The 26,259-nt window shown below is 35.8% G+C and overlaps 3 protein-coding genes and 1 long non-coding RNA gene across 8 annotated transcripts; 1 reads left to right on the forward strand and 3 right to left on the reverse strand.

The window, feature by feature from the left end:
• LOC109716421 lies at positions 3,322 to 12,131 on the forward strand. 5 transcript variants are annotated; one of them, XM_020241854.1, is made up of 9 exons: positions 3,322 to 4,027; positions 5,332 to 5,398; positions 5,479 to 5,522; positions 5,572 to 5,643; positions 5,936 to 6,002; positions 6,104 to 6,152; positions 6,891 to 6,936; positions 7,233 to 7,320; positions 8,666 to 8,906. In XM_020241854.1, the coding sequence occupies exons 1-7, from the start codon at positions 3,465 to 3,467 to the stop codon at positions 6,908 to 6,910; spliced, it is 882 nt and encodes a 293-aa protein (XP_020097443.1). In that variant the 5' UTR covers positions 3,322 to 3,464; the 3' UTR covers positions 6,911 to 6,936; positions 7,233 to 7,320; positions 8,666 to 8,906. The 5 variants fall into 5 exon arrangements, with proteins under 5 accessions (XP_020097443.1, XP_020097444.1, XP_020097445.1 ...); XM_020241855.1 differs by lacking the exons at positions 6,891 to 6,936; positions 7,233 to 7,320; positions 8,666 to 8,906 and adding exons at positions 10,458 to 10,545; positions 11,891 to 12,131; XM_020241856.1 differs by lacking the exon at positions 6,891 to 6,936.
• On the reverse strand, positions 16,778 to 17,840 carry LOC109716703. The gene is made up of 4 exons (XM_020242247.1): positions 17,754 to 17,840; positions 17,552 to 17,684; positions 17,323 to 17,480; positions 16,778 to 17,244 (listed from the first exon to the last, which is right to left on the reverse strand). The coding sequence occupies exons 2-4, from the start codon at positions 17,609 to 17,611 to the stop codon at positions 16,848 to 16,850; spliced, it is 615 nt and encodes a 204-aa protein (XP_020097836.1). The 5' UTR covers positions 17,612 to 17,684; positions 17,754 to 17,840; the 3' UTR covers positions 16,778 to 16,847.
• On the reverse strand, positions 18,135 to 20,248 carry LOC109716704. Its single transcript, XR_002218017.1, has 4 exons — positions 19,085 to 20,248; positions 18,727 to 18,883; positions 18,360 to 18,635; positions 18,135 to 18,232 (listed from the first exon to the last, which is right to left on the reverse strand). It is a non-coding gene; the product is annotated as an uncharacterized LOC109716704 (long non-coding RNA).
• Positions 21,009 to 22,598, reverse strand: LOC109716702. The gene is made up of 2 exons (XM_020242246.1): positions 21,605 to 22,598; positions 21,009 to 21,496 (listed from the first exon to the last, which is right to left on the reverse strand). The coding sequence occupies exons 1-2, from the start codon at positions 21,811 to 21,813 to the stop codon at positions 21,274 to 21,276; spliced, it is 432 nt and encodes a 143-aa protein (XP_020097835.1). The 5' UTR covers positions 21,814 to 22,598; the 3' UTR covers positions 21,009 to 21,273.

The following is a 26,259-nucleotide window of genomic DNA, read 5'->3' on the forward strand; positions in this document are numbered from 1 at the left end:
TGGTCAGGGATCCCCCGGTGGGAGAGGAACATGCCGCATACACCCGCAGCCGAGATCCCCGATAGGGAGAGGAACATGCCACATGCACCCTAGCGCTCATTGTTCTTGCTCATTAACAAGCCTCGAAGTTCTTCCGGTGGGAGAGGAACACGCCACATGCACCCGCGGCCAAGAACTATCGAGCTTGTATGCTGCACTAGCAGCCGCTGCACTAGCAGCAGGGATTCCGGAATCCACTTTACATTACTCAAGGGTTGGTCTCACCCTATGTTATCGACCTATCTAGGTCCAAGCCTTTACTCAACCTAAGTTAATACATTAGGTTCAATGTCATTATCTTCTTAGCCTAGGTTCATTGACACTAGGTCCAACATTCTTTATCACCTAAGTTCATTTGACTCTAGGTTCTATATCATTACATTTACAACCTAGGTTTATTTGACTCTAGGTTCAATGCCACTCATGTTCTTGTTTTCCTAGTTGTCCACACCTAGGAATTATACTTGACATGCCACTCGTGAATAACCTATGTTCAATGACACTAGGTTCATTATTACTCTTGTTTAACCTATGTCCTTGACACTAGGTTCAATGCCACTCGATCTATAGGTGCATTTATGTCAACTTACACACATCCTTTACTTAGCATTCTTATCTTATCATTATGCATGCATTCTACTTTATGTCATTTTAACATATTCTCACATTATGGATCATACATTTAGCTCATATGTTTACTTAACATACATCTCATACATGCCTTTAACATTTAACTCATGCTTCATCTAACATTTCTACAACATGTCACAAGCATTAGCTTAATGTTCTTACATTATGTCAATATGCATTCTTTTAGCATTTCATATTATGACAACATGCATTCCTTAGCATACATCTTATATGATCATTACTTGGCACATATTACATGCATTACTTAACATCTATCACATGCATTCATTCCTTAGCATCTTTATCATGGCATTGTATACATTTATTAGCATCATTATGGTGCATTCTTACTTAACATTCTTATTATGCATTCTTACTTAACATTCTTATCATGCATCAATAGTGAAACACACTACACTTTGGCATGAAGGCGACCTAGTCGCTTCGGTAAGCACAACCCACCTTTTAACGCTTTCCGATTGCTTGTCGTCACTTGCAATCGGCCTCCCGCGGCACCCGTGACCCGGTTCGGCTCGAACTCTTGCGCGACCACCCGAACGGCCACCAATCCGCGATCCGTCTGTTCGGGAGTTTATTCCCCGACATCGCGATGCTCCCGATCCATTTTCATGATTTTTGGAGGCTTATCCCGCGTGCTGCGGCTATCTGTACCAAAATAGACTGTTTCGTCAATAACTTAGCGTACACTCGTCGGATTGTCGAACTGAGCGCACCAATGCGTTTGTTATACCCCCAATTAGGTTTGTATAAGGTCAATTGAGATCAAACTCAACTATTTACAAAAACCCCTTTTTTGGAGCCTTAGATGCTACTCTAGCAAAATCCTCCATTTCATCTCATGAATCAAGCATAAACCATCTATTTAGCATGCTAAGATTCCATCTAAACCATCTTTAGAGTGTAAGAACTTAACCCTAAAGATCTACCATTAAAGCTTCAAGAAGCTTACCTTTCTAGGTTTGCTCCAAGGTGAAGAAGAAGATGATGGAGGGAAGCTCTCCACTTGCTTCACCTTCTTTTCCCTTTCTTCTTCTTCTTCTTCTTCTTCTTCTTCTTCTTCTTCTCTTCTCCTTTCCTTTCTAGAGAGAGAGAGAGGGAGAGTTTTGGGAGGATACGGTGAGGGAGAGGGAGAGAGAGAGGTTCTAATCCTCTCTATACACATAACTCATGCATAATATACCAACAAGTCCCTCAACAATTCTCTTCTTGCAACAGCCCGAACTGGGCATTTTCGGGCTTCGGGGACCGGTCCTTGCGATGAGGGACCTGTCCCTGAGAGACCGGTCCTTGGCTGAGAGATCGGTCCCCGAAGGTCCAGAAATCAGCCTTCAAGGACTTAGCCAAATTTTCAGCTTTTTCACCGTTTTCGCTCCGTTTTCGCTCGTTTGACATCCGATTGGTTTCAAATCGAACCGAGACTCTCCAAACATGTTTTCGAGGGTATTTTCATCATCTTTTCATCCACGCTAATGTCGGATTTAGTCCATGGTCCAACATAACCTTTTAGGTTCCGTTTTCGCACCTACGTGCACCGAAACACCCGAATGCTCCCGAACTTCGCCGGGACGATTCCAATGGCTTTCTAAGCTAACTTACATCGTAACTTCGTGANGAACTCTTCAAGACTCCGACTCAGATCATAGAATATGTCAATAGAAAATCTATAATAATCTCCCTGATGCAGGCCTAAGCCGTTTTGAGAGGGTAAAAGAACAAGGACTGAAAGAAATAGTACACGAGGAACCACTTCTTCGACAACGACGAAACTCTTATTAATTAATTTTCAAAATCTCTGATTACAATGCCCGAATGCTATGCCTATATATGTAGGCAACACCCGTATCCTACTAGACGAAGATAATAACTTCTAATATATATCTCTAAACCTAATCAAATAAGAAATAATCAAATAATCTGACTAAAAGTAGGAAAATATAGAAATTTTCAAAAATAACCTAAAAATGCAAAAACGGAGGCCGAAACAATTGAATTTGGGTCCCAAACTCAGCTGGAATGGCTTTACTATTCAACGCGTAGACCTCGAAAAATATTTTCCGAATTGGGGTCGAATGTTGAAATCAGATACTCGAGCGAAAATTTATGGCCGTTTAAAGATTTCTGGCACCCATTGTAAAAATTACCCGAACTCTACGGAATTTTTAAGTCAACTTGGTTGAATCGCGTTTTTTTAGAAACTCCAATGCCAAATTAGCCGCATCACTCCCCTTTTCGTGACAACAACCAGTTTAGAAGTCATGGCTATGTCCCTTATAACTATCAAACCGATAATGTTAAAACAGAGGAAACTGTTTCAATTTTCTCGAAAATGGTTTCTTCCAAAATGTTTAGAGGTTTGGAAGCCCTATTGTTGGCAACTCAAAAATAGAAATGAAAAAGAAAAGAGTTAATTAAAAACTTAATTCCTCAATTTTTGTCCTAGATTTTGAATTTGATCCTACAACAAAATTACCATTTCGTAGCAATTTAATAACGACGATTATAGACCAGCTACTATTAATTATTATCTAATTGTACTTTAGCGATAATTATTTAAACTATATATTTTTATGGACTAATATTTATATATTAAATATATTTATTTTGAGGCCAATATTATTCTTAACCCAAACCCAACTGGATCCCACCCCACCTGAGCCTCGCACTGCGTCGACTTCTCACTACGCTCGATCAACCCCGATTGCAGGAGAGAGAAAGAGAGAGAGGGGAAGTGAGTAGAGAAAGAGAGAAAGCTCGGATGTAGCCGAGCTCCTCTAATGGCGAAATCGAAGACGAAGCATCTCTCGTACATCTCCTTCCCCTCTCAGATCATCCCCGCGCTCTCTTACTCCACCTTCCAATCGCTCGTCGTCTCCCCTAAGAAGCTCCTCTCCTCCTCCGCCTCCTCCCGATTTCGGATCAATCGCATCGTCTCCTCGAGCCCTAGGATCCTCCTCCTTCTCCTAGCCCTAGCTTTCCTCGGAACCCTCCGCCTCGGCCCGGTAATCCCCTTCTCCCCCATCCCCTGCGCCCAGGACGGCGTGCGATCGTCGTCATCATCGTCCTCGTTTCCGGCGGAGGGGGAGTTTTGGAGGCAACCGGATGGGATGGGGTACCGACCGTGCCTGAGCTTCAGCGAGGAGTACCGGGGGGAGCCGCCGGAGGGTCGCCGGAAGTACCTGCTGGTCGTCGTCGCCGGCGGGCTCAACCAACAGCGCAACCAAATCGTCAGCGCCATCGTCATCGCCCGCATCCTCGGCGCCATCGTCATCGCCCGCATCCTCGGCGCCGCCTTCGTCGTCCCCATCCTCCAAGTTAACGTCGTCTGGGGCGACAAGAGGTAGCGTCTACCCCCACGATAACCCTGTTCGAGTTCAAATTCAAAATCCCCATTCTCTTCTCCCATTTTATTTTATTTTATCAAAATTTTTATTTTCAAAAACATAAGCGTTTGATCTCTCTCACTCTACCTTAATCTTAAACTGCGTGCTCTTCAATAATCCAGCCGTAGGATTATTATCATAGGGTCTGAATAATCCGAACTATATTTTCTCCCTCCTGCAATTATTGAATACGCATCGTGTCGGATCACTGAGTAGGTGAATTTACCGCGGTACTGTACTGTGTTTTTAACTTGTAACAGTGAGTTCTCGGACTTATTCGACTTGGAAGGGTGCATACAATATTTATATTATTCGAAGGAAGAAGAATGCATTTTAATCAGTTGCTAACTATTTTGGGTAATTGTGGGAACTAACTATTTTGGGTAATTGTGGGAACTTGTTTATGAAATGAGCTGCTAACTTCTGCTTTGATAATGTGAGAAACAACCGTTATTTCTAATTTCTAATAGCTTGAGCTAGTAGAGAATTGTGTTTTGATCATTTATAGTTAACATTATTGCATTGTGATGATCCTATTTGTGGGTTAAAGTGCATTGTGTTGTTTGTATGGGAGTAGGGCTAATCGTTCTATTAGTGACGTGAATGGTGAATGCGGCTCGAGAAGTAAGTTCTTAGTGGCGATAATTTTGACAAATTGAATTCCTAGGATGAGTAGTTTGACATTTCATTGAATTGGGTAGTATTATTCAGGAACTTTTATGCTGTTTGAAATAGTGATTTGTTTCCCTTCATGTCATATCGTAAAGCCCGAGATTTTTCTTATTTTTTTTAAGTTAAAACATTTGGTGGTTCCTTGTGCATATTCTATAGAGCCTAAGGGTTCGACGTGTAGATCTAAGCAAGTCACTTATAATAACTTTTGATCTCAGGTTCTTCCTCTGTTAACAAATCATCAGTTGTCTTTAGTAAAAACTAAAGCATTCTAATGCAGTTTAATCATTACAAACCTTAAATATTTCACATTTAGAAAGCTGTAGTTTATGCTCCTATTATTCGTTTTGAGCTCAAAATTCTCTTGAAGTCTTGGACTAATGCGTTTTTCATAGCAAGGTTTCATATTCATGCCATTCATGTGTTTTTTATAATCTCTACTCTCTGCCTGATACCAAACTTAATTTTAGGCCTTCATTTCGCATACTAAAAATTGACTATTTTTTTTTTTCAGATTGCCCCCTGGATTTTAGTTGGTCGAACTTTAGTTTCGTTGCTTCAACCAAACTAATATCAACTCGTTTTACAGTGGCCAATTTTTTCAGGACATTCGATCACAGTTGGAAAATGACTTCATGAAATCACTGCAGGCTGAGGTTCCATTTAAATATTGCTTGATAAATTAGTAGTATTTACGTGCTCTTTTCTAACTTTCAGCCATTCTAATTGTTTACAGGTAACAGATGATTATGAAGCGGAAGCTATTAGACCATTGTCATGGTATCTTTTTTTTTTTCTTTTTTTTCTTTTTTTTTTTTTAATTGTCATGGTATCCAGGGAACGTTGCATGGCATTTGAACTTTTCTCGTATGCAACTTAGGAAGAACCAGGCACTTGAGAGGTAATCGTTATTGAGTAGACTATTTTTATGCCAATTGAAGTACAGTATCACGAAAGGAATTTACAAGATTTTCTTTTAATGCTTCATTTGGACGATATGTATTTTTAGTTGTACTGCTCTCTATTCATTTGGACTAACGTAGATTTTCTTACATTGCACTGATACTTTATAAGCACCAATTTTGGGATGATTATTTTTGTGTTATTCTTGTGAATGTGAAATTTTATTGTAAATTGGCTATTGTCTATTTTGTTAGTCCTGTTTAATTATGCTGCCTATTGGCGAATTCCAGGTTCCATGAGTTTTTAAAGCAAGAGAATGAGATTGGAAACATAACAAGGCAAGAGGCTATCAGCATGGTGGGCATCTTCAAATGGATCTGTTCAAGAAGCTATTATATTTTTAGTATTCGTAGTAGTTTGTTATAGAGCTTATAATTATTTTAAAATGTTTGCAGCAGGTTCCTCCACTTTTCCTTGATGTACTACCGGATCACCACATTCTTGACAGTATGTTCTATCTATTCATCAGATAAGTCATGTGCATTAATTGCTTTTTCATCATTTAATTGTTATAGACCATCATCTTTTTTTTTTCGATGTCGTTATAGTGTCACATTACATGCATATATTGGTTTAGGAGTTCTATGCCATGCCCAATACTATATTATATATATAGTTTCTTTTGCATCAAAAAAGTCATTGAGGACAAACTCAGATTTTTGCGTTAATAGATTATTTTGCATGACCACCTCGACACCTTTATTTTTAAGTTGGTTTACCCCCTTTGACTTTTTCTATAACATGTTTGCTATTGATAGGACTTTGCTATATTAAAGGACAGAGACCTCTCATTTTGAGTCACATTGCTTGAACAAAGTTAATCTGATGCATAAATACTAAGTCCTATACTCTTTTCGCATCATGCATTTAGCTTAGATGCATATAATGTGTATTTTGCTGCATTTATCAACTACTTTTCCATCGCATATTTCAGGCCCACTATCTATTGAGTTATCATATATTCTCAATATAAAAATTGGAAATATTCTAAAGGACTTATGTGAATGTTAGTGTGAAGCAAATCTATGTGCAAATCTATGTACTAGATTTCTTCGTAAGGTGTTCTAATGCATGAGTAGCTGTGCTGTTTAATAAAATTGTTAATATTCTTGTAAAATTGATCAATGCCAAAAACCTCCTCTGATTATTTTTAGATCCAATTTCATTGTTCCTTCTTTTTCCTAGCATTTCTTGGAAAATGGTAGACTCCAAAGCAGCCTACAGGGTGGAGGTAAAACTCATTGCTGCTTCACATCTCTATGCATCAAATTGAAACTTCCCAAGTTTGCTATTTTCTTGTTTATCCTGGGGCATTTTCTTTGGTATGCTATATATTATTATATAGAGATTAATCCATGAAACACTAGATGATAATTTTAAGAATTGTAATGGAATTGATTGGTACTTACACTGTGACATGATTTCCAATAGAAGATGTAATTTACCTGTGGGCCATAGCTACTATACATTGGTACAAGAATAGCAAGGAGCAGTGCAAGTTTGATTTATACATTATCCTGTTTTCAGGACCAAATTGTTGAGATCAAGCTCCGCGAGAGATCAGGCGTTTAGCATGAGCAGCGCCCAGGAGAGGTTTCGCAACTTCCGGTTGCAGGTTGGTTGCGTTTCGAACCCCGAATTGGCCATCTTCTTGTATGAGAATCTTTTATTTGGATTATGGTGGATGTGCTGAGATGAGGATTTAATGTTTTTTATAGTGTTTAATGATAATTTCTGTTAGTTGAACACTTGTGGTAAGGCGGTGTGGATCTTCGGATTGATAAAAGATGGAAACCAGGGAATTAAGAATCTTGCAGATGTAAATTGTCTACAGAGGGTAGAGAGTGGGGGATAAAGTAACATAGAATCGAATAAAGATAGCATCTTGATAATCTAGAATAACCACAATTTCATAAAGTTCTTATGTTGTGCTTGTTTTATGGCATAGTCTATCGTAGGATTTCGATGAGTTTGTTGAAACTATGTCATGCACGGCTCAGTCTTTTCTTTTAATTGAACGAGGAGAGAATCATATTTGATGACATTAGAACTGCTTATCTGGTAAAATTATGTAGCTCTCTGTTATCAAATTTGAAAGCATTCTTGTGTTGAAACCGTCAGGCACTAACTGAAACAACAGGTCTATAGGGGATAAGAAATTTCATTTTCCTATTTTGTTATGTTTTGCTTGCTAAATGACTTCTTGTTTGGTAAAATATGAGTAATTCTCATGGCATTAAGGAGTTTATAGAGGATATAATACAGGCGTGAACTAAATACTGGACATTTTGATATGTCATATTCAGGCATTCATATATATACCATGTCCTTTTAGATTCTTTCTAAATGGTTTTAGATAGACATAGAAGTGAATATCTTAGCATTTCTAGATAACAGCTTGTACTCATGTTTTGATTGGAAGCAAAAATTTTAAACATTGAAGTTTTTTGTATTGAATGTTGGGTTCTTTTTCGTGACAAAATTTTAAAAAACACCGTGATCACAAAAGATAATATGAGAGTGTGATATTGCTTCTAGGAAGTCTAATTTTCGTTTTTTGTTAATATCTTTAAGTAGGGGATTGCAGAAGTGAGGAAGTAGGTTTAATCATGGTTTGTGGCCAATTCTTCATATTTCTTCTTTACTGTAAGTGTGAAATCTACTTCCTCATGCTTCTGCATTCCATTGTCTTTTTACTTTCCGTCACTGCGGCTTTCTTCTTTATTACATAATCATTTTTTCGTATCTGCTACTGTTATTTTGTTTCAGAAGTTTTCATTTTTACTTTAGTTTAGCTCTCAAACTGATAATATAAGGCCACCAGTTTTGTTATTTTGACTAGCGTAAATTCGATTCATGCTATACTATACATTTATGTTATTTTATCACTTAACGAGATGTATCCTATAATCTAGCAGATTTTTATTGTTGTGACTATGCTTTGTTGACTTATGTTCTAGGAATAGCAGGTCCACTACAAGGTCAGCCACAGTTATTCATCTCTCATTCTGCACAATTCATATAGGGTGGTGGTTCAAAGCGAGCAACTGGTTGAGAGGAGCTGCGTTATGAGCGACATTTTGTAGTTGAAACTCATGTATGAAATTTATTATTTTTTGGCTGGAATTCAAACAAGCATTTTGTTGTTGAAACTTATGTATGAAATTTATTTTTAATATTGAAACTGTAATTTATCGCAAATCATGATTGCTCTTTGATAATGAATGTTTTCTAATTTTAATTTATTGGAATATTTAATTGTGGATCAAGCGTTTTAATATATATTGCAATTGCCGCTATAAGTCTTATTTAGTAATTATTTAGTATACTTTTAGTGGCGATTATCATTAATTATAATGACATTTATAATTGTTGTTATTGGATAGGATTTAGCGGCATTTGTTTAGACTTTTACCAACCGTCCAAACAAATGCCATTATAACTTTTACCGACCCCACCATTAGTGGCAATTACTACAATTGTCACTAAATTATTTAGCGACAATTATAATTGTCGGGATTTTAGAAAATAATCACCACTAAAACTTAGTTTTGTTGTAGTGTCCATCTAAGTGCGCACCCTATTCCTACAATGAACCTATTGCAGCCAACATGCACCGCAAGGACCCGAATGCCTAGGGATCAACTGTATGTACAGTCAAACTACAGTAACCTCATTATGAATAGCTGAGACACCGCAGGTCAAAGGACCAGTCACACTACTACAACATTGAGTAAGTCACTGACGAGTGAGTAGACATTCAAGTAACTTCTCGCGTTGGTTACGCTTAGTACCCTTGTTCTCTAACAACTACTTGCATATTCGCTTCAATGTCCCCACACTGTCGACTCAAGACTGGTCTACCCAAAAATGGAAGCGACCTATGCATCAATCTCATCGGATCAATCACCGTCTCTGTGATGATTCATTGATCGGGAGCATTTAGGAATTAATCACCAATGACACGTCTCAAATTCTCAACTCTTGAGAATATATGTCATCATCTTATTAATTTATTGGATGATTTATGGACACATACACAATATAAATGAAAATAAGAACCCAAATTTATTTATAATATTTTAAAGTCAAATACAAATTTATGTTCTAGAAAAATACATGTGTCGGCCTGGTTAGTTTCTAAGGCATACATTTAACAATCTCCCACTNATTGAGTTATCATATATTCTCAATATAAAAATTGGAAATATTCTAAAGGACTTATGTGAATGTTAGTGTGAAGCAAATCTATGTGCAAATCTATGTACTGGATTTCTTCGTAAGGTGTTCTAATGCATGAGTAGTTGTGCTGTTTAATAAAATTGTTAATATTCTTGTAAAATTGATCAATGCCAAAAACCTCCTCTGATTATTTTTAGATCCAATTTCATTGTTCCTTCTTTTTCCTAGCATTTCTTGGAAAATGGTAGACTCCAAAGCAGCCTACAGGGTGGAGGTAAAACTCATTGCTGCTTCACATCTCTATGCATCAAATGGAAACTTCTCAAGTTTGCTATTTTCTTGTTTATCCTGGGGCATTTTCTTTGGTATGCTATATATTATTATATAGAGATTAATCCATGGAACACTAGATGATAATTTTAAGAATTGTAATGGAATTGATTGGTACTTACACTGTGACATGATTTCCAATGGAAGATGTAATTTACCTGTGGGCCATAGCTACTATACATTGGTACAAGAATAGCAAGGAGCAGTACAAGTTTGATTTATACATTATCCTGTTTTCAGGACCAAATTGTTGAGATCAAGCTCCGCAAGAGATCAGGCGTTTAGCATGAGCAGCGCCCAGGAGAGGTTTCGCAACTTCCGGTTGCAGGTTGGTTGCGTTTCGAACCCCGAATTGGCCATCTTCTTGTATGAGAATCTTTTATTTGGATTATGGTGGATGTGCTGAGATGAGGATTTAATGTTTTTTATAGTGTTTAATGATAATTTCTGTTAGTTGAACACTTGTGGTAAGGCGGTGTGGATCTTCGGATTGATAAAAGATGGAAACCAGGGAATTAAGAATCTTGCAGATGTAAATTGTCTACAGAGGGTAGAGAGTGGGGGATAAAGTAACATAGAATCGAATAAAGATAGCATCTTGATAATCTAGAATAACCACAATTTCATAAAGTTCTTATGTTGTGCTTGTTTTATGGCATAGTCTATCGTAGGATTTCGATGAGTTTGTTGAAACTATGTCATGCACGGCTCAGTCTTTTCTTTTAATTGAACGAGGAGAGAATCATATTTGATGACATTAGAAAAGCTTATCTGGTAAAATTATGTAGCTCTCTGTTATCAAATTTTAAAGCATTCTTGTGTTGAAAGCGTCAGGCACTAACTGAAACAACAGGTCTATAGGGGATAAGAAATTTCATTTTCCTATTTTGTTATGTTTTGCTTGCTAAATGACTTCTTGTTTGGTAAAATATGAGTAATTCTCATGGCATTAAGGAGCTTATAGAGGATATAATACAGGCGCGAACTAAATACTGGACATTTTGATATGTCATATTCAGGCATTCATATATATACCATGTCCTTTTAGATTCTTTCTAAATGGTTTTAGATAGACATAGAAGTGAATATCTTAGCATTTCTAGATAACAGCTTGTACTCATGTTTTGATTGGAAGCAAAAATTTTAAACATTGAAGTTTTTTGTATTGAATGTTGGGTCCTTTTTCGTGACAAAATTTTAAGAAACACCGTGATCACAAAAGATAATATGAGAGTGTGATATTGCTTCTAGGAAGTCTAGTTTTCGTTTTTTGTTAATATCTTTAAGTAGGGGATTGCAGAAGTGAGGAAGTAGGTTTAATCATGGTTTGTGGCCAATTCTTCATATTTCTTCTTTACTGTAAGTGTGAAATCTACTTCCTCATGCTTCTGCATCCCATTGTCTTTTTACTTTCCGTCACTGCGGCTTTCTTCTTTATTACATAATCATTTTTTCGTATCTGCTACTGTTATTTTGTTTCAGAAGTTTTCATTTTTACTTTAGTTTAGCTCTCAAACTGATAATATAAGGCCACCAGTTTTGTTATTTTGACTAGCGTAAATTCGATTCATGCTATACTATACATTTATGTTATTTTATCACTTAACGAGATGTATCCTATAATCTAGCAGATTTTTATTGTTGTGACTATGCTTTGTTGACTTATGTTCTAGGAATAGCAGGTCCACTACAAGGTCAGCCACAGTTATTCATCTCTCATTCTGCACAATTCATATAGGGTGGTGGTTCAAAGCGAGCAACTGGTTGAGAGGAGCTGCGTTATGAGCGACATTTTGTAGTTGAAACTCATGTATGAAATTTATTATTTTTTGGCTGGAATTCAAACAAGCATTTTGTTGTTGAAACTTATGTATGAAATTTATTTTTAATATTGAAACTGTAATTTATCGCAAATCATGATTGCTCTTTGATAATGAATGTTTTCTAATTTTAATTTATTGGAATATTTAATTGTGGATCAAGCGTTTTAATATATATTGCAATTGCCGCTATAAGTCTTATTTAATATTTATTTAGTATACTTTTAGTGTTAATTATAATTAATTATAATGGCATTTTATAATTGTTGTTATTAGGTAGGATTTAGCGGTTCAAATAAATGCCATAATAACTTTTACCGACCCCACCATTAGTGGTAATTATTATATTTGTCACTAAACTATTTAGCGGCAATTGTAATTGTCGGGATTTAAAAAATAATCACCACTAAAAGTTAGTTTTGTTGTAGTGTGATCTTACAGTTTCAATTTTTCTCTTTTCAATTTCACCTAAATTTTTATTTTTTAGCAATAAATTAGTAGAAGAATTTGATCGTTTCATGCAGAGAATTTTGCAGATTCAATTGCAACATTTAAACTAAGAAAAACAAATTATCAAAATCAAACTTTATTTAGTGACGAAATATATATGTTATTAACCCACACAAAAAAGGAACTTGTTTACCACACTTGTACCTTGTAGTCTCAGGTGAGACCCACCACATAGCTAATTCATATCCACAGGCTAATAATGCTAATAATGGTAAGCTTTTAAGTAAGCTTTAGATGACAACCGATGATATATATATAAACAAAAGGGAAAACTTCAAAAACTTCCCTGTGATTTCACACTTTTTTATTTTAATGCCCTGTGGTTTAAAGTGTATTAAGTTAGTACTCTATGATTTCGCATTTTCTCACTTTACTACCCTGTGGTTTAAAGTGTATCAAGTTAATACTCTTTGATTTTATTTTTTTTTATCAAGTTAGTATCCTATGGTTTTATTTTTTTATCAAGTTAGTATCCTGCGGTTTTTTTTTTTTATCAAGTTAGTACCTGTGGTTTTATTTTTCTCTTAATGAAATATTAAACCACAGGGTACTAAAGTGAGAAAGTGCGAACCATAGGGTACTAACTTGATACACTTTAAACCACAGGGTACTAAGTGAGAAAATGCGAAACCACAGGGTACTAACTTGATATACTTTAAATCACAGGTATCAAAGTGAGAAAGAGTGAAACCACAAGGGGGGTTTTTGATTTTTTCCCTAAACAAAATCATATGCTGAATCATGGTCTGCAAGTTCGAGGTATAGAATTGAATATTTTTCCCACAGTAGCCAACAATATTTAAACCTTTCAAATGTCTACTAATTACTACGAATTCGAACATATCCAATGAGTTAATACGAATTCAAATTCTCAACTAATTACTAGGAATTCAAGCTTATTCAGTGAGTAAATAAGAACCCAAAGTTCCTATTTAATTAGTCCCTACTTTATGGCAAATTGTAGTGTACTTGCTAGTAATATTATCGAACACGATCTTTGAAATATTTGACTTTGTGTTAATCAGCAGGAAATGAGTTTGAAACAAGTAGTAAAGTTGTTACATTCAGAAAAGCAAAACACTACAAAAAAGTCGATTTCTAAACACCAGAAAGGTATGCAAAAGAAGCAATGCTATCTACGCTAAACATAAGCTAAGCATAAGTAAAGCTGTGATATTAGGTATACATTCTTTTGGTTATATTCCGCAAATAACAAAACGGGTGATGAAAACCATATAATAACTACTATCATGAAAAGGAAATAGAAAAGGAAAAGTAGAAAGAAAAATGGATAGTGGTCCGCCTATTGATGACAGAGCAAGATTTGGCTGTTGACTCGATGCAGCCACAGAGTTTAGCTGTGTATATAGATTGTAACACAAACACACACGTGCGCATGTGCACGCATACATGTGCACAATAAAACTTAGTATCACGTACATACATGACAAATATATCAAGCAATTGGCGGATAGACCCTTCGACAATAGGGGCATCTGGGAGGATCAATCCGTGCCGCACATTGAAGGTGGCATAGGTGGCTGCAAGGGAGCATAAGCACCTCCTCTCCATTGTGGAACTTCGAGAAGCACACACAACTCTCATTGTACCTATTCGTGCAGTCCGGCGGAGGGTACTTGACGATGTGCATGGAAGGCACCTCTCTGTTGGGCGGCCTCGAATGTTCTGCCACTCTCTCCTCCATTTCTGCCAGCAGCGGCGGCACAAAAAGTTGGAGTACAAATTCCTCCAGCTCTTGCAGCAATGAAGGCGTAGAAGATTCCACCACAGTCTCCTCGATTTTTGCTGGCAGCGGCCATGGCGCAGAAAATTCAGCCACAATCTCCTCAATTTCTGATGGCAGTGGTGGTGAAAGAGGTTCGGCAGCAACTTCCTCCATATCTGCTGGCTCCCGCAGCATAGAAGGTTCGACGACAACAACCTCATCCGTATCAGCCGGCAAAGGTGGTGCAGAAGGCTCCTCTGCTAGTGGCATCTGGGAAGAAGTTTCACTTGGACTAGACCTCTTACTACATATCTTTATGACCACGCGTAAAGCCACCACCAGTGCTCCCACCACCACCACGCAGATGATGATGATAATTATGGCTTTGTCAAGCTCATCATTTGGTGATGAGTCAGGATTCTCATGTGATGGAGCATGTAGTATCCTCTTCATCTCTCCAAATAATCAAGGTGCAAGCAACCCTTTCTCTATGTCGAGCTCAATGCCATTGGAAATGCACATATATAGAGGCCGGATTGCCTTTATTCACTTCGAATCAACTAACGTTCATCGATTTAATGGTTATTTATGAGCCTTCATCTGCCGGCCAAAAGTAACTTAGAAGAAGAGATGGACAATCTCCAAATGTAGAGCTCAACTTTATGACTTTGTCATAAAGTAGGGGTTATACTACTAACCTCTAACCCCAATCTGCCGCATTCAGATATAGTTATTTCCTTAATGCATTCCCTTATCTACACTATATTTTGTGTTACACACCTCTAACCCCAATCTGCCGCATTCAGATATAGCTATTTCCTTAATGCATTCCCTTATCTACACTATATTTTGTGTTACACACTTTTGACATACTTGCCTTCTTTGCTACTTTTAGGACCAAAGGAATTCATTTTTGGGTTCTACAGTCTTTGGTTTTCCCATGCACATGCCTATGGAGTCATCTTCTTGCTGTATGTTATACTCTCTGGGAAAGAAGATGGAAGAGGGTTCTCATTTCCATTTTTTTCGCTTTTCCATGAAGTGCAATGAGCAGGAAATTTTTGGGATAGTAAGGTAATAAGTGTTTAATATGGAAAGCAACAACTCGGACATATTTCTTCTCTGAAGCATCCCTCGGAAGTATCTGATTTTGATTCATTTGGAGGAAAACCTGCTGAACCTTTCTGCTTTAATATCAACATTAAAATCACAAAATTTATTGGACCTTTGAGTTCAATTTGATCTAGTTGAAAAAGGAAAATGTAATAGTTAGTCTTATTGACTCAAAGAGCACCAGGTGGTTGATTAATTGGAGTAAAACCAGCTGAGGTTTTGTTGTTTGATTATTTGATTGCATCGCATAAGTTCCTTTATTTGATTTTATCAATTCATTCTCAAGGTTTCAACACTTTTAACTTCGTATCTATCCTTTTGAGTGACTTTCTAATACCTTGCCTTGAATCATTCTTTGTCATTGAAGTAAGATAAATTAAACCCCAATGCACGTGATTGTTCTTTATTTGGTGACTTCCATGCATTCACCATGTGACCATCTTCTCCATGTCTTTTGTGCAGGGATAATCATTATTTGCTGGATTTACATAGAGAACAAAATTCCACCTATCAAAAAGCAAAGGTCTCACATTTTTATTAGCTTTTTTCTTCTGTGAGCTGGCAGGTGGAAAGTGAATATTTTTTAGAAGGATTACATCTTTATTCCAGTCAACTTCAAGCAAAAGTATTCTTGTGCTCTTCAATATATAAAGTTTGATTTTTTAATGTAATATTAATCCATGAGCTTTAACCGTCTTCATTGGAGTTTGCTTGTTATATGTCATCCCGGTGACGTAGCAATCTTTGAAGGTAAGGGCTTTGGCTCGTGCTTGTTAATATTTTGGCATCTGTTATTATGCTAACTAGCGAAGGGCCGGGCGATGCGGCGAAAAAATAATATTTTAATTATTTTTTATAATATATATTTTTTTATATTCTGATAATCCAAGATATAATTGTTCCACATTACGGCCATTATTTCTTCGTATCTAAAATGGATCATTTTATATACTGTAATGTATGTACAGAAGGAGGCGCATTCATTTTAGATATTTGACACCAACTTTATAGGAAGTACATTCATTTTAGAAACTTTACGATATTAAATAAAACGGAAATGACATAAAATATTATCCGACTAAAATAGCAAAGGAACACAAAATAGTGCATTATCCAAAAATAAAAAGTTTACAATAACTGCCTATTATAAAAAGTCAACCATAAAAGAAAAGATTAATTTTTCAAAAATCTTTTTCTCTTTTTGAACACACTCTTTATTCTTCTTCCCCATCCGAAGCTGGACGTGCAATGCAGCTGCAAAAAGTAATAAAATATATATATTTTTTGAATCAAAATACTACAGGGATAAACCCTAAAGTTTGCATTACCTAAAAGATCTTTTTCCTTTTTTTCTTTGAAGGACTTTTGTATTTGATTAAGAACATCTGAGGCATAATTCATAAAAATTAATAATATATTAGTAAAAAAAGGAGAAAAGATAAACATTAAGAAGAAAATTACTTACGTCGATTGCAACATTATATTTGAACCCATCTCATCATGTATAACAGTTTGAGATTCACATGCAATTGTAATCTCATCAGTTTCTCCATAAATACTTTGCACATCCTTCTGATGTTCCTTATATTTGCCATTTATGTCCAAACCAGTCGATAAAAATTTTGAAACTTTAAATGATCGTGCATCCAGATTTGACTTGAGAGAATTAATTGAGACTTCAAATATATATGTTTGACCAATAATACTCTTAATAATAGGGGGCAAAAGGAATTTATCGGAATTATTTGCAACAGCAAGTTGTTGAGTAGGAACGCGTATTATATTCTGCGCCAATTTGCCAAAAATTATGAAGTTTGTGGATATGCTTTCATCTTCGACAATGACATTTAGCTTGTACCTAAATTTCTTTATATATTAGAGATTAATCACGAAATTTCTTAGAACAATCAAAATTCCTGATTCACGCAAATTATACCAGGGCACGGGAGACCAATCATTTTTTCCGCAACGGGCACACCAAAAAGTATCACCGTAGGCCTTCACAGCTCCTTTACAATCATAGCATGCTTTGTACCACCAACCATAAGTTGTATCTATTGCAGTTAATTTTCCTTCGCAAGTATATTTTATGTCCTACAAATGTTTTATAAATAGATTAGGATTCTATAATAATATAATGTCGAAACATTCATCATATTTCTTACCTCCAAGTCAGGCATATTTAGTTGTAGCAATTCAGCAATAGTCCTTCGATTTTTAGTCATCTGTTCCTCAAGGCTAAGCAGCGGTTTTTCTACGCAATCTGTACTACAAATAGGTGCAATTGCGTCTTCATTTCTGTAGACAAACATTCGTTATCACCAAAGTAGTTATATCTTAGTAGACAAAAGTATAAAAATATTCTACCCGTGTAAATTTAGCTTAAAGTCTTGAACTTCTTGCAATTCCAAATTGATAGAGCCTTGATGCTGAGCAGGTTGATACGTAAAACTTATCTGATGTTCAAGATGAAAAAATATATTTTATAAAGTGCAACTAAATTATAGCATATAAGTAAATTAAGAATTATACCTTTATATGTTGGTATACTCATACTTGCAAAAACAACAACAATTGGACCATCAACTTGCTTTTGTGAATTTAGGCAGTCATCAAAGTTAGTGGCAAATTTGTCCCATAAAGTTACATACAAAGTTTTGTTCCTGCAAAGTAGGCACAAATTTTAGATAAATATTTATTCCAAGCAAATCATAAGAAAATTTATAGTAAAAAAAATGCAACAACTTACTCAAGATCCCGAATTTCCAAATTTCTTAGCGGAGTCAACTCTTGTCCGACGTATATTTGAGAAACAGGACCAATTGTTGAAATGCTTCCAAGAACATCTAAGTACCACAAAAAAAAAAAAGTTTGAGAGTTGGTCCAACACACATATCATGAAATTTATCAAAAAATTTTGGGAAAAAAATAGTTTTTACACAAAAAAATAATATGAAGAAAGGCAAACGATACCTATTAGGTAGCCATCAGTGTGCATCTCTTGTTTTTAATATAATCAAATTTTAGGAAATGAAAGCTAAATGCAGGAATCAAATTCTGAGCATCTTCTGCCCCAGCAATACGTGTCCATTTACTAATCTAGATCATATACTTGCGATCTACAACTTTGTACCTGTTTCTGCTGGGCACAACATTGAAATTTTCAATAACATATACATTCCCTTCAGAAAGTTGTGCTCTGAAATGTTTTGCATCGTGTTTGCGGATTGTTGCTTGCATCGCATATCCCTACAAAAGCAATATATAAATTATTTGTAAAAAACAATTGAAAATCGCTATTTTTACTCAAAACAAATTATAACAAACGAATTGTTATAACCTCTTCATCTATAAGAAGGCAGTCTAAGCTTAAAAAATCTTTTTAAGCTGTGGCATCGTTAATTCCCATATCCTACTAATTTTAACTCCGATCTTACAATGCTGCGTTTCGAGTGCTAATTCCTTCAGCAACGTAAATGCCATTTGTGAATATCCTGCTGATTTAAAAAATGAACTTGTTAGTAAAAAGATTAACAAAAAAATATTACGACAAAATGTTAAAAGCACCTGCCCTTATTATTAATTCATTATAGTTCAAAATTTTTCTTGCAACCTTTATCTTTGAATTTTTTGCTTTCAAAAAACCAGCAAATCAGTCCATAACAGAAAAAGCTCAAATATCAATTCTCTAAAACTACCTTTATCTTTCCTTGTTGTGAACAACAGCTACAGCAACGAAATCTTTTTCACCAATTCCATCACTCCACCCGTTCCCTTGGTGACATCGCCACCAAACCACCGATTTCGCTAAAACATGCATGGCAATAAATCAGTCCAAAATAATAGTTAGGATTTAAGATGCATGAAGACTCACCTCGTATCATGAGCTCAGATAATCATGGCATCATAAATTATTTCTTTTCCAAACTGGAGAATAGCTCACATTTATCATCTCTCTTTTTTAATAGCCAATAAGACAAAATGATGAGTCAAGCAGAAGAGATATAATTCTAGGATTGTTCACACAGCGAATAGCTATACATCATCCAAGCTGCTGCAACATTTTTCCTCACTAAAGAAATGACCTTACATGCAGCGGTTGTCAAAGGGCCATCTAAGTCCTTGCAATATTTCAATACGCAAGCATCTATTTCGTAGTAAAAAATTTTCAAAGGAGAAAATATAGGATAGAGGATATCAATTAGAAAATATTCAGCAAACAAATAATGCTGTTTTTTTTAATCATCATTGCTTATCTCATAACACAAAATCAAATCAACAAATAATACCTCGCATAGAGGATGCAAAGTAAACATTTTATGAGAGGGAAAAAAGAGGACGCAACAAAACTGGAAAAAAACTATAAACAAATTCTAAGATGTAAACAAAAGCTCAAACGCCTATTCCAGCGAACAAATGTAAGTAAACTTAGCTTGCCAAAATTCGAAAGAAGTATAAAAATTAGAATTAGCTGTTTTTGTGCTAAGCATATATTCGTCCCTTTTAAGAAACAGAGCATTTAACAGGCAACAGGGAAACCCCACAAAAAATAGCAGATAAGAATAAGTGATAAGCTCAGATAGTTTAGTTTACAAAAAAAAAAGAAAAAAAAAAGAATCCTATCTTTTCTCCTCATTAATAATCTTATCATATGCAACGGTTGCCAAAAGGCCATCCGAGTTGCTACAGTGCTTGGGCTCGCTAACGAACTGAGCACATGCAACGGTTGCCAAAGGGCCGTCCAAGTTCTTGCAATATTTTGATACACCGGCATTTACTTTTAGGGTGCGTTTTGTTCGCGCTATCTTTTAAAAATTCCTAGTAATCCAATGGGAATAAAAAAATATGACGGTGTTTGGCTAAATGCACTAAGTAATCTAGTTAGTAATATTGGATTTACTTGGTAATAAGATTCACCCCAAAGTACTAATCTCATTCCCTTGAGGGAGGGTGGGTATCCTCATATTAATGGATTGGAGTAATCATAATATGTCTAATCTCTTTCTTTCTTCCTACCCGCCGGCTAATTGATATTATTTTTCTTTACACTCTAACCTTATATCTCTCTCTAAACTTATTTTTCTCTCTAAAATTCAACTTTTTTTCCTCTCTCTAAACTAAGCTTTCTCTCTCTCTCTCTCTCTCTTTCTAAAATTTCAACTCTCTCACTCCATCTAATTTCGACTATATTTTTCTTTCTATTTTTTTAATTATGCTTTCTCTCTCTAACTTATACTCTCTCTCCCTTTTTTCTAAAAAGATATTGAAACGTTTGGTAACATTATCTAAAATTAATTAAATAAATAAATAAATTAATTGTATATTTTTTGTAATATTAAATAACATGGCTAATTATTATTACCGTGCGAACCAAACACAGAAATTCCACATTCTTAGTAATAGGATGAATAGGAATAAGATTCTCGGATATCTTTTATTCCTAGTAATCTTTCATAATGCGAACCAAACGCACCCTTAAGTGTAAATTTTCTAAAGGAGAAAACATAGGATATCAAATAGAAAATATTTCAGCCAACAAATAATGCTGTTTTTTTTTTTATCATCATCGCCTATCTCATAAAACATGAAATCAAATCAACAAATAAAAGCTCACACAAGGGATGTTCCAAAAGGGAGCATCTATATATTCTAAAAGCAAATATATATTTATATTTACATCAGTCGAACCCCAGCGACATCTGACAGAGGACGGTATAGCAAAAGCCCACGGCCAAACACCTCTACATAAAACCTATGATGAGTTCCTCTACCAGAATAGGCACACCCAGATGGTAAGTCCCCAAAAAAGTTGCGACAGGAAAGAGAGAGGCCACAAAAAGTAGAGGATATATAGGTAAAAAAAAAAAAAAGAAACCCCCACAATACATCAACCCCTATATCCCGACGGTGTTTCGGGATCGTCTTCAGAAACGGCCCTGCTGCCAGGGATGGCAGCCACACCGTCAGAAATCGGCGACAATAGCTCGACGCACTTGCGCATATTTTTTTTCAGCTCCTCGCACTCGGCAACGCTACGATCTTTTTCGGTCATGAGTTCGGCATAATACCCTTTCAACAGGCAGTAGTCACTTTTAAACCGTTTATATTTTCTGTGGAACGAGCTATAACCATTAGAAATCCAAGCATATAAGTTTTCATAAAATTTCTTATCATTCAGATTATAATCTATAACTTCAAAATCAAACTCCTCACGTAACCTCCCAACTGCACGCCGTGCAGCATCTTCTTCACTTTTGTCGACATCCACAGACGGCGCACCCCAACATCTAATGGTTTCCGTAACAGCAACACTAATAAATCCATCGCTCTCAACCGGAACACCATATCTAGCCGTCGGCATAGCCAACCTTTCACAAATGTCACGTAGCACTTCGCGAAAACAAACTGTAACAGACATTGCTGCCATAACTGCACTAAACAATCAGAAGTAAGAAAAAATTGGGAAGAAGCAGCCAGTATGCAGAAGAATTCAAGAAAGGTGTGAGAAAAGAAAAGAAAGGGATCTGCAACTCATTCGTCACGTTCTCAAAAAATTTTGTTTCGCCGACAGGTAACAACAGTATATGCTCCACAATTTCAGCAGATTGGTCACAATTTTAGAGACGATGCTTATTAAGGACCACCAACGCATCAGGCTAACCACAGTATATGCTCCACAGTTTCAGCAGATTGCTCACAATTTAAAGAGCCAATGCTTATTTAAGAGCATCAATGCATAAGAAAGAGCCAATGACCTGAAGGGGTAGAGAAACGCACCAAGTAAGGTGCAGAACCAGTGACCCGAAGGGCCAAAGAAACACACCAAGAAAGGTGCAGAACCAGTGACCCGAAGGGCCAAAGAAACACACCTAGAAAGGTGCAATTCTCCAGAAGTTTAAAATAAAGTCAGCAGAGCAAAGTACAAACAATCCCACCACAAACTATCTATTTATACTGCAGAAATTATAAAACAAAAAAGGGGCAAAAATCCCAAAAAATCATAGAGCAGGAGTCAATCCCTAGAGGCATAGTCATTTCACCGAGCAAAGGCGGCTGTCGTGCATACAGGGCCAGGGCAGACAGAGAGAGAGGGTAGGTAGATCTGCTGCAAATTACCCAAACCATTATTTCTACAGGAGCCAGAGGAGAGAGAGAGAGAAGAGAGAGAAGANAGAGAGAGAGAAACAGCCGAGTAAACCTGCCCCCAATACCCTAATACCAACCATTATTACCCTCGCAAGGACGTTGTGGACGCGAACACACGCAAACGATCGAAGCCATAGGTGCAAATCCCGTCGGAGGAGGGCCGTACCGCCCATTGCGTGCTCACGAGATGATACCTGCAAAAGGGACACAGTAAGGACGCAAGTCCATCCCGCAACACGCGAAGGATGCTCACGTACGCACAGAGAGTGCGCGGATGACGAAGAAAGGGGGCGTACACCATAAGCCCCGAATGACAGGCTCGAGAGTAGAGAGAAATCATGGAGACTCGAGCAACCAAAGAGGGTCAGGCGCTGAAAAATCGATAGCAAAGAAAAGGAGAAGCGACTGTCGAGGAAGAAAACGAGGACCGTAGGCACGAAAAAGGATCGCGCGCTTACACTGACACACTTGGGGAATGGAATAGCGGTCCACGAGGCTGAATGCTAATCTCTGTGGACCATGTGACTGAGAGGTCCACCGTGGCCTCTCACTCCCAACAGTGTATGTAATAAGTTATATATTATTTTATATATAATACTATATATATATAGTATATATTATAATTGAGCTCCTATGCTTTTAAAAGTATCAATTATTGTGGCTTGTAAGTTTTTATCCTGGATTAAGAGATATCGGTTAGGATGATTGGGCCCCCTAGGGTGATTGAGATGGTTGTTAATATTATATCTAATGGTTAAATGAACCGAGAATAGATATAAACGTACAAAACTTACAAGCACCAAATCTTGGTGCTTTACAACACATAGCTGACTCTATATATATATACTATATAGATATATATAAATATATATATATATACTATATATATACTATGGTAGTCTACAGTGACTTTCGAAGTATGAGGTCTCAGCGTGCTTGTAATTGTTTTCGATGATAGGAATCTGATTCGATGATCGGTCTCCGTTAGCAAAAACATCTATTAGAATTATATAGAAACTCAAAATCTATAATTTCTCGAGACTTCATTTACATCAATGATGAGAGGTCTCAAAATGACTATTTTAACGGGCCGTTGGCAATTTTAATGTCACCGTTAAAGTATTAAATTATAATTAACTTAATATAAATTCTACTTAACATCAAGTAAAGAACATACTTCCGATTGAAATATGAGTCCTTACACTGTTTTTATGAGATTTGTATTGTCACGTTTCATTTTGAAGCTATTCTTTCACGTAGCAAAACAAAATTAAAAAATATCATGAAATTTGGTTTCTAAATGTTCAATAGGTAAGATCATTGTCTAATGGAAACGATCGCCGAATTGACATCCCATCATCGAAACCAACCTTACAAGCACGGAGCCTCACGACTTCAAGCATAGGAGCCTACGCCCTCTCTCTCTCTCTCTCTCTCTCTAATATAAAATAGAGAAGAGAGAGAGAGAGAGAGATGTCTTTAGCTATGGAACACGGAGGCCTCCGTGCTTCCAAGTCTTTGCGATTTCGGCTTTCGAATCGACGATCGCTCCATTAGAGTTGATCTACGTATTGAAGTACCTAGAAAATAAATTTGCGAATTTTATATTCTTCCTAGCCGGTGATCGAAGGGGCTCAAAATCAATAATTTTACAACGCCGTGGTGCAGCCGGTTGCAAGTTTATAACGATGTAAGAAATATCCAATCAACATGAAATTTGATAGAAAATTCTTTATACCATATAAAACAATCAATCAATTTGATTTAATTTTAATGTCATATACATCACATTTTGTGAGATTTTATTTTCAGACCGTGATTTGACGCCCCTTCGATCACTAGGCAATGATATCGAAAAATCGCAAAATTTATTTTCTAAACTACTTCAAAATCTCTTAATCAAGTCTAATGGGCCGATCATCACGATATCGAAAGTCTAACATCGAAAACAAATGGATGGAGCCATAAGAGCCCTCCGTGGCTTCCATAAGCTTCTTAGCCGCCCCTCTCCTCTCTCTCTCTCTCCTATATATATATATATTCTGCCTGATATATATAGATACCGATAGTTAGATATATTACTAGATATATATAATATACATACTGTATATATATTAAATACAATATATATAATATATATATATAGTACGAGAGAGAGAGAGGGAGAGAGAGGAGAGAGAGAAGAGAGGAGAGAAGATAGGTCCACAGTAATCTTATATTATTTTCTTTTTCAAATTTTTCATACAAAAAATTATTTTTAGTGATAAAATGGATACAATTATCATAATTAGTTTAGAAATAGTAAAAATTATTTTTATGCAAAAATTAAATTTTGCCACTCATGCGGTTTCGTATTTTCTCTGCCCTTTTTGTTTTTTTCTCGTAACATCCTAGGGGCAGTGTTGTTAATCTTTTACAGAACATGAAATATTTATTTTATTTTATTGACTATAAAAAAATTAGGATTGTTTCTTGCAATAAAATTATACACTTAGAATGAGAGAGACCTAAAAAAAGGAAAATATATCAATATCAATAACCTAAAAAAGGGAAGAAATAACATTGGTTTTTTAGAGAAAAGTAAAAAAGGGAAAAATGGTCAATATCTGAAACCTATGAATTTACCAACTATAATTGATGCCTAATAGAGCTGTACAATATTTCACACTTTCTTACTATAATACCGTATGGTTTAAAGTGTATCAATTTACTACTATGTGTTTATTTTTTTTCATTCCACAAATTTATTTTCGTTAAATCAGCGACAAAATTAAAACTAAAGTATACTAAAGAGAATATTCGATAAACCTAAGTATGAACAGTGGCCAAAGGAATTATGCCGAAATTAGGAGTGTTGATGCCACTGTAATTTTGGAACATTGTAATTTTGTTATATCGACTGTTAAAAAATTGGATTGGTTAATGCGATAAAATTTTACACTTGCCATAGGGAAAAAAAAATATAGAAAAGGTGCTTGAAAAACAAAATGGTGGGGCAAATGTGAAACCATAAAGGTGGTATTTGAAGTTTTTTAAATCATGCGAAATTTTAATTTTATTATATCAACTATTAAAAAATAGAATTGGTCCATACAATACAATTTTAACCTTGATGTAGTCGCAAAAAAAATAAAAATGTGTTGAAAAAGAAAAATTTTAAAAAATGTTGTATGTATGTATATATATATATATATATATATATATATATATATATATATATATATATATAGAGNATCGTTAAACATGATCTAAACTATTTAAACTATCTGAAAATCAAATTTCACACATTTTCGATATTGTTCTCTTGTCCATGAAGTGAATAGAAAAATGAATGGCTGGAAATGAATATCCTTCAAAAAGTGATGATAAAATTCTTATATTTGAGATCTAGAGTCTAGATCTTATTTTAAATAGTTTAAAGAATTTTTTAACAAAAATTTAATTAATTTGGACTCTTCTATACCATTAAACGAGCAAACGCACCATATCGGCCATTAAAATTATAGATTTTGTGATCCTTTGATCGCTCAGTTATGATGCCAAAAAATTATGAAATTTGATTTCTAAATAATTTAAATGGTTTAGATTATGTTCAATGGTGCCGATCGTCGATTTGGAAGCTTTATCATAAAAAACAAATCAGTAGTAAATCAAACAATTTACTACCAATAGTAGCCCAGTCAAACTCTCTCTCTCTCTCTCTCTCTCTCTCTCTCTCTCTCTCTCT

This window comes from Ananas comosus, linkage group 10 (assembly GCF_001540865.1).
Source record: "Ananas comosus cultivar F153 linkage group 10, ASM154086v1, whole genome shotgun sequence".
In the NCBI taxonomy this organism is placed as follows: domain Eukaryota; kingdom Viridiplantae; phylum Streptophyta; class Magnoliopsida; order Poales; family Bromeliaceae; genus Ananas; species Ananas comosus.

What these genes read in the sequence shown, in the direction of transcription:
- LOC109716421 (XM_020241853.1), top strand. Translation starts at nt 3,465, where the DNA reads ATGGCGAAATCGAAGACGAAGCATCTCTCGTACATCTCCTTCCCCTCT. An exon ending in GCTATTAGACCATTGTCATG is followed by an intron (nt 5,523 to 5,571) that starts GTATCTTTTTTT and finishes TTAATTGTCATG; the next exon opens with GTATCCAGGGAACGTTGCAT. An exon ending in AAGAACCAGGCACTTGAGAG is followed by an intron (nt 5,644 to 5,935) that starts GTAATCGTTATT and finishes GGCGAATTCCAG; the next exon opens with GTTCCATGAGTTTTTAAAGC.
- LOC109716703 (XM_020242247.1), bottom strand. Translation starts at nt 17,611, where the DNA reads ATGACTAAAAATCGAAGGACTATTGCTGAATTGCTACAACTAAATATG. An exon ending in TAAATATGCCTGACTTGGAG is followed by an intron (nt 17,481 to 17,551) that starts GTAAGAAATATG and finishes AAACATTTGTAG; the next exon opens with GACATAAAATATACTTGCGA. An exon ending in GATTGGTCTCCCGTGCCCTG is followed by an intron (nt 17,245 to 17,322) that starts GTATAATTTGCG and finishes AAAGAAATTTAG; the next exon opens with GTACAAGCTAAATGTCATTG.
- LOC109716702 (XM_020242246.1), bottom strand. Translation starts at nt 21,813, where the DNA reads ATGGCAGCAATGTCTGTTACAGTTTGTTTTCGCGAAGTGCTACGTGAC. An exon ending in GCACGGCGTGCAGTTGGGAG is followed by an intron (nt 21,497 to 21,604) that starts GTTACGTGAGGA and finishes CTCGTTCCACAG; the next exon opens with AAAATATAAACGGTTTAAAA.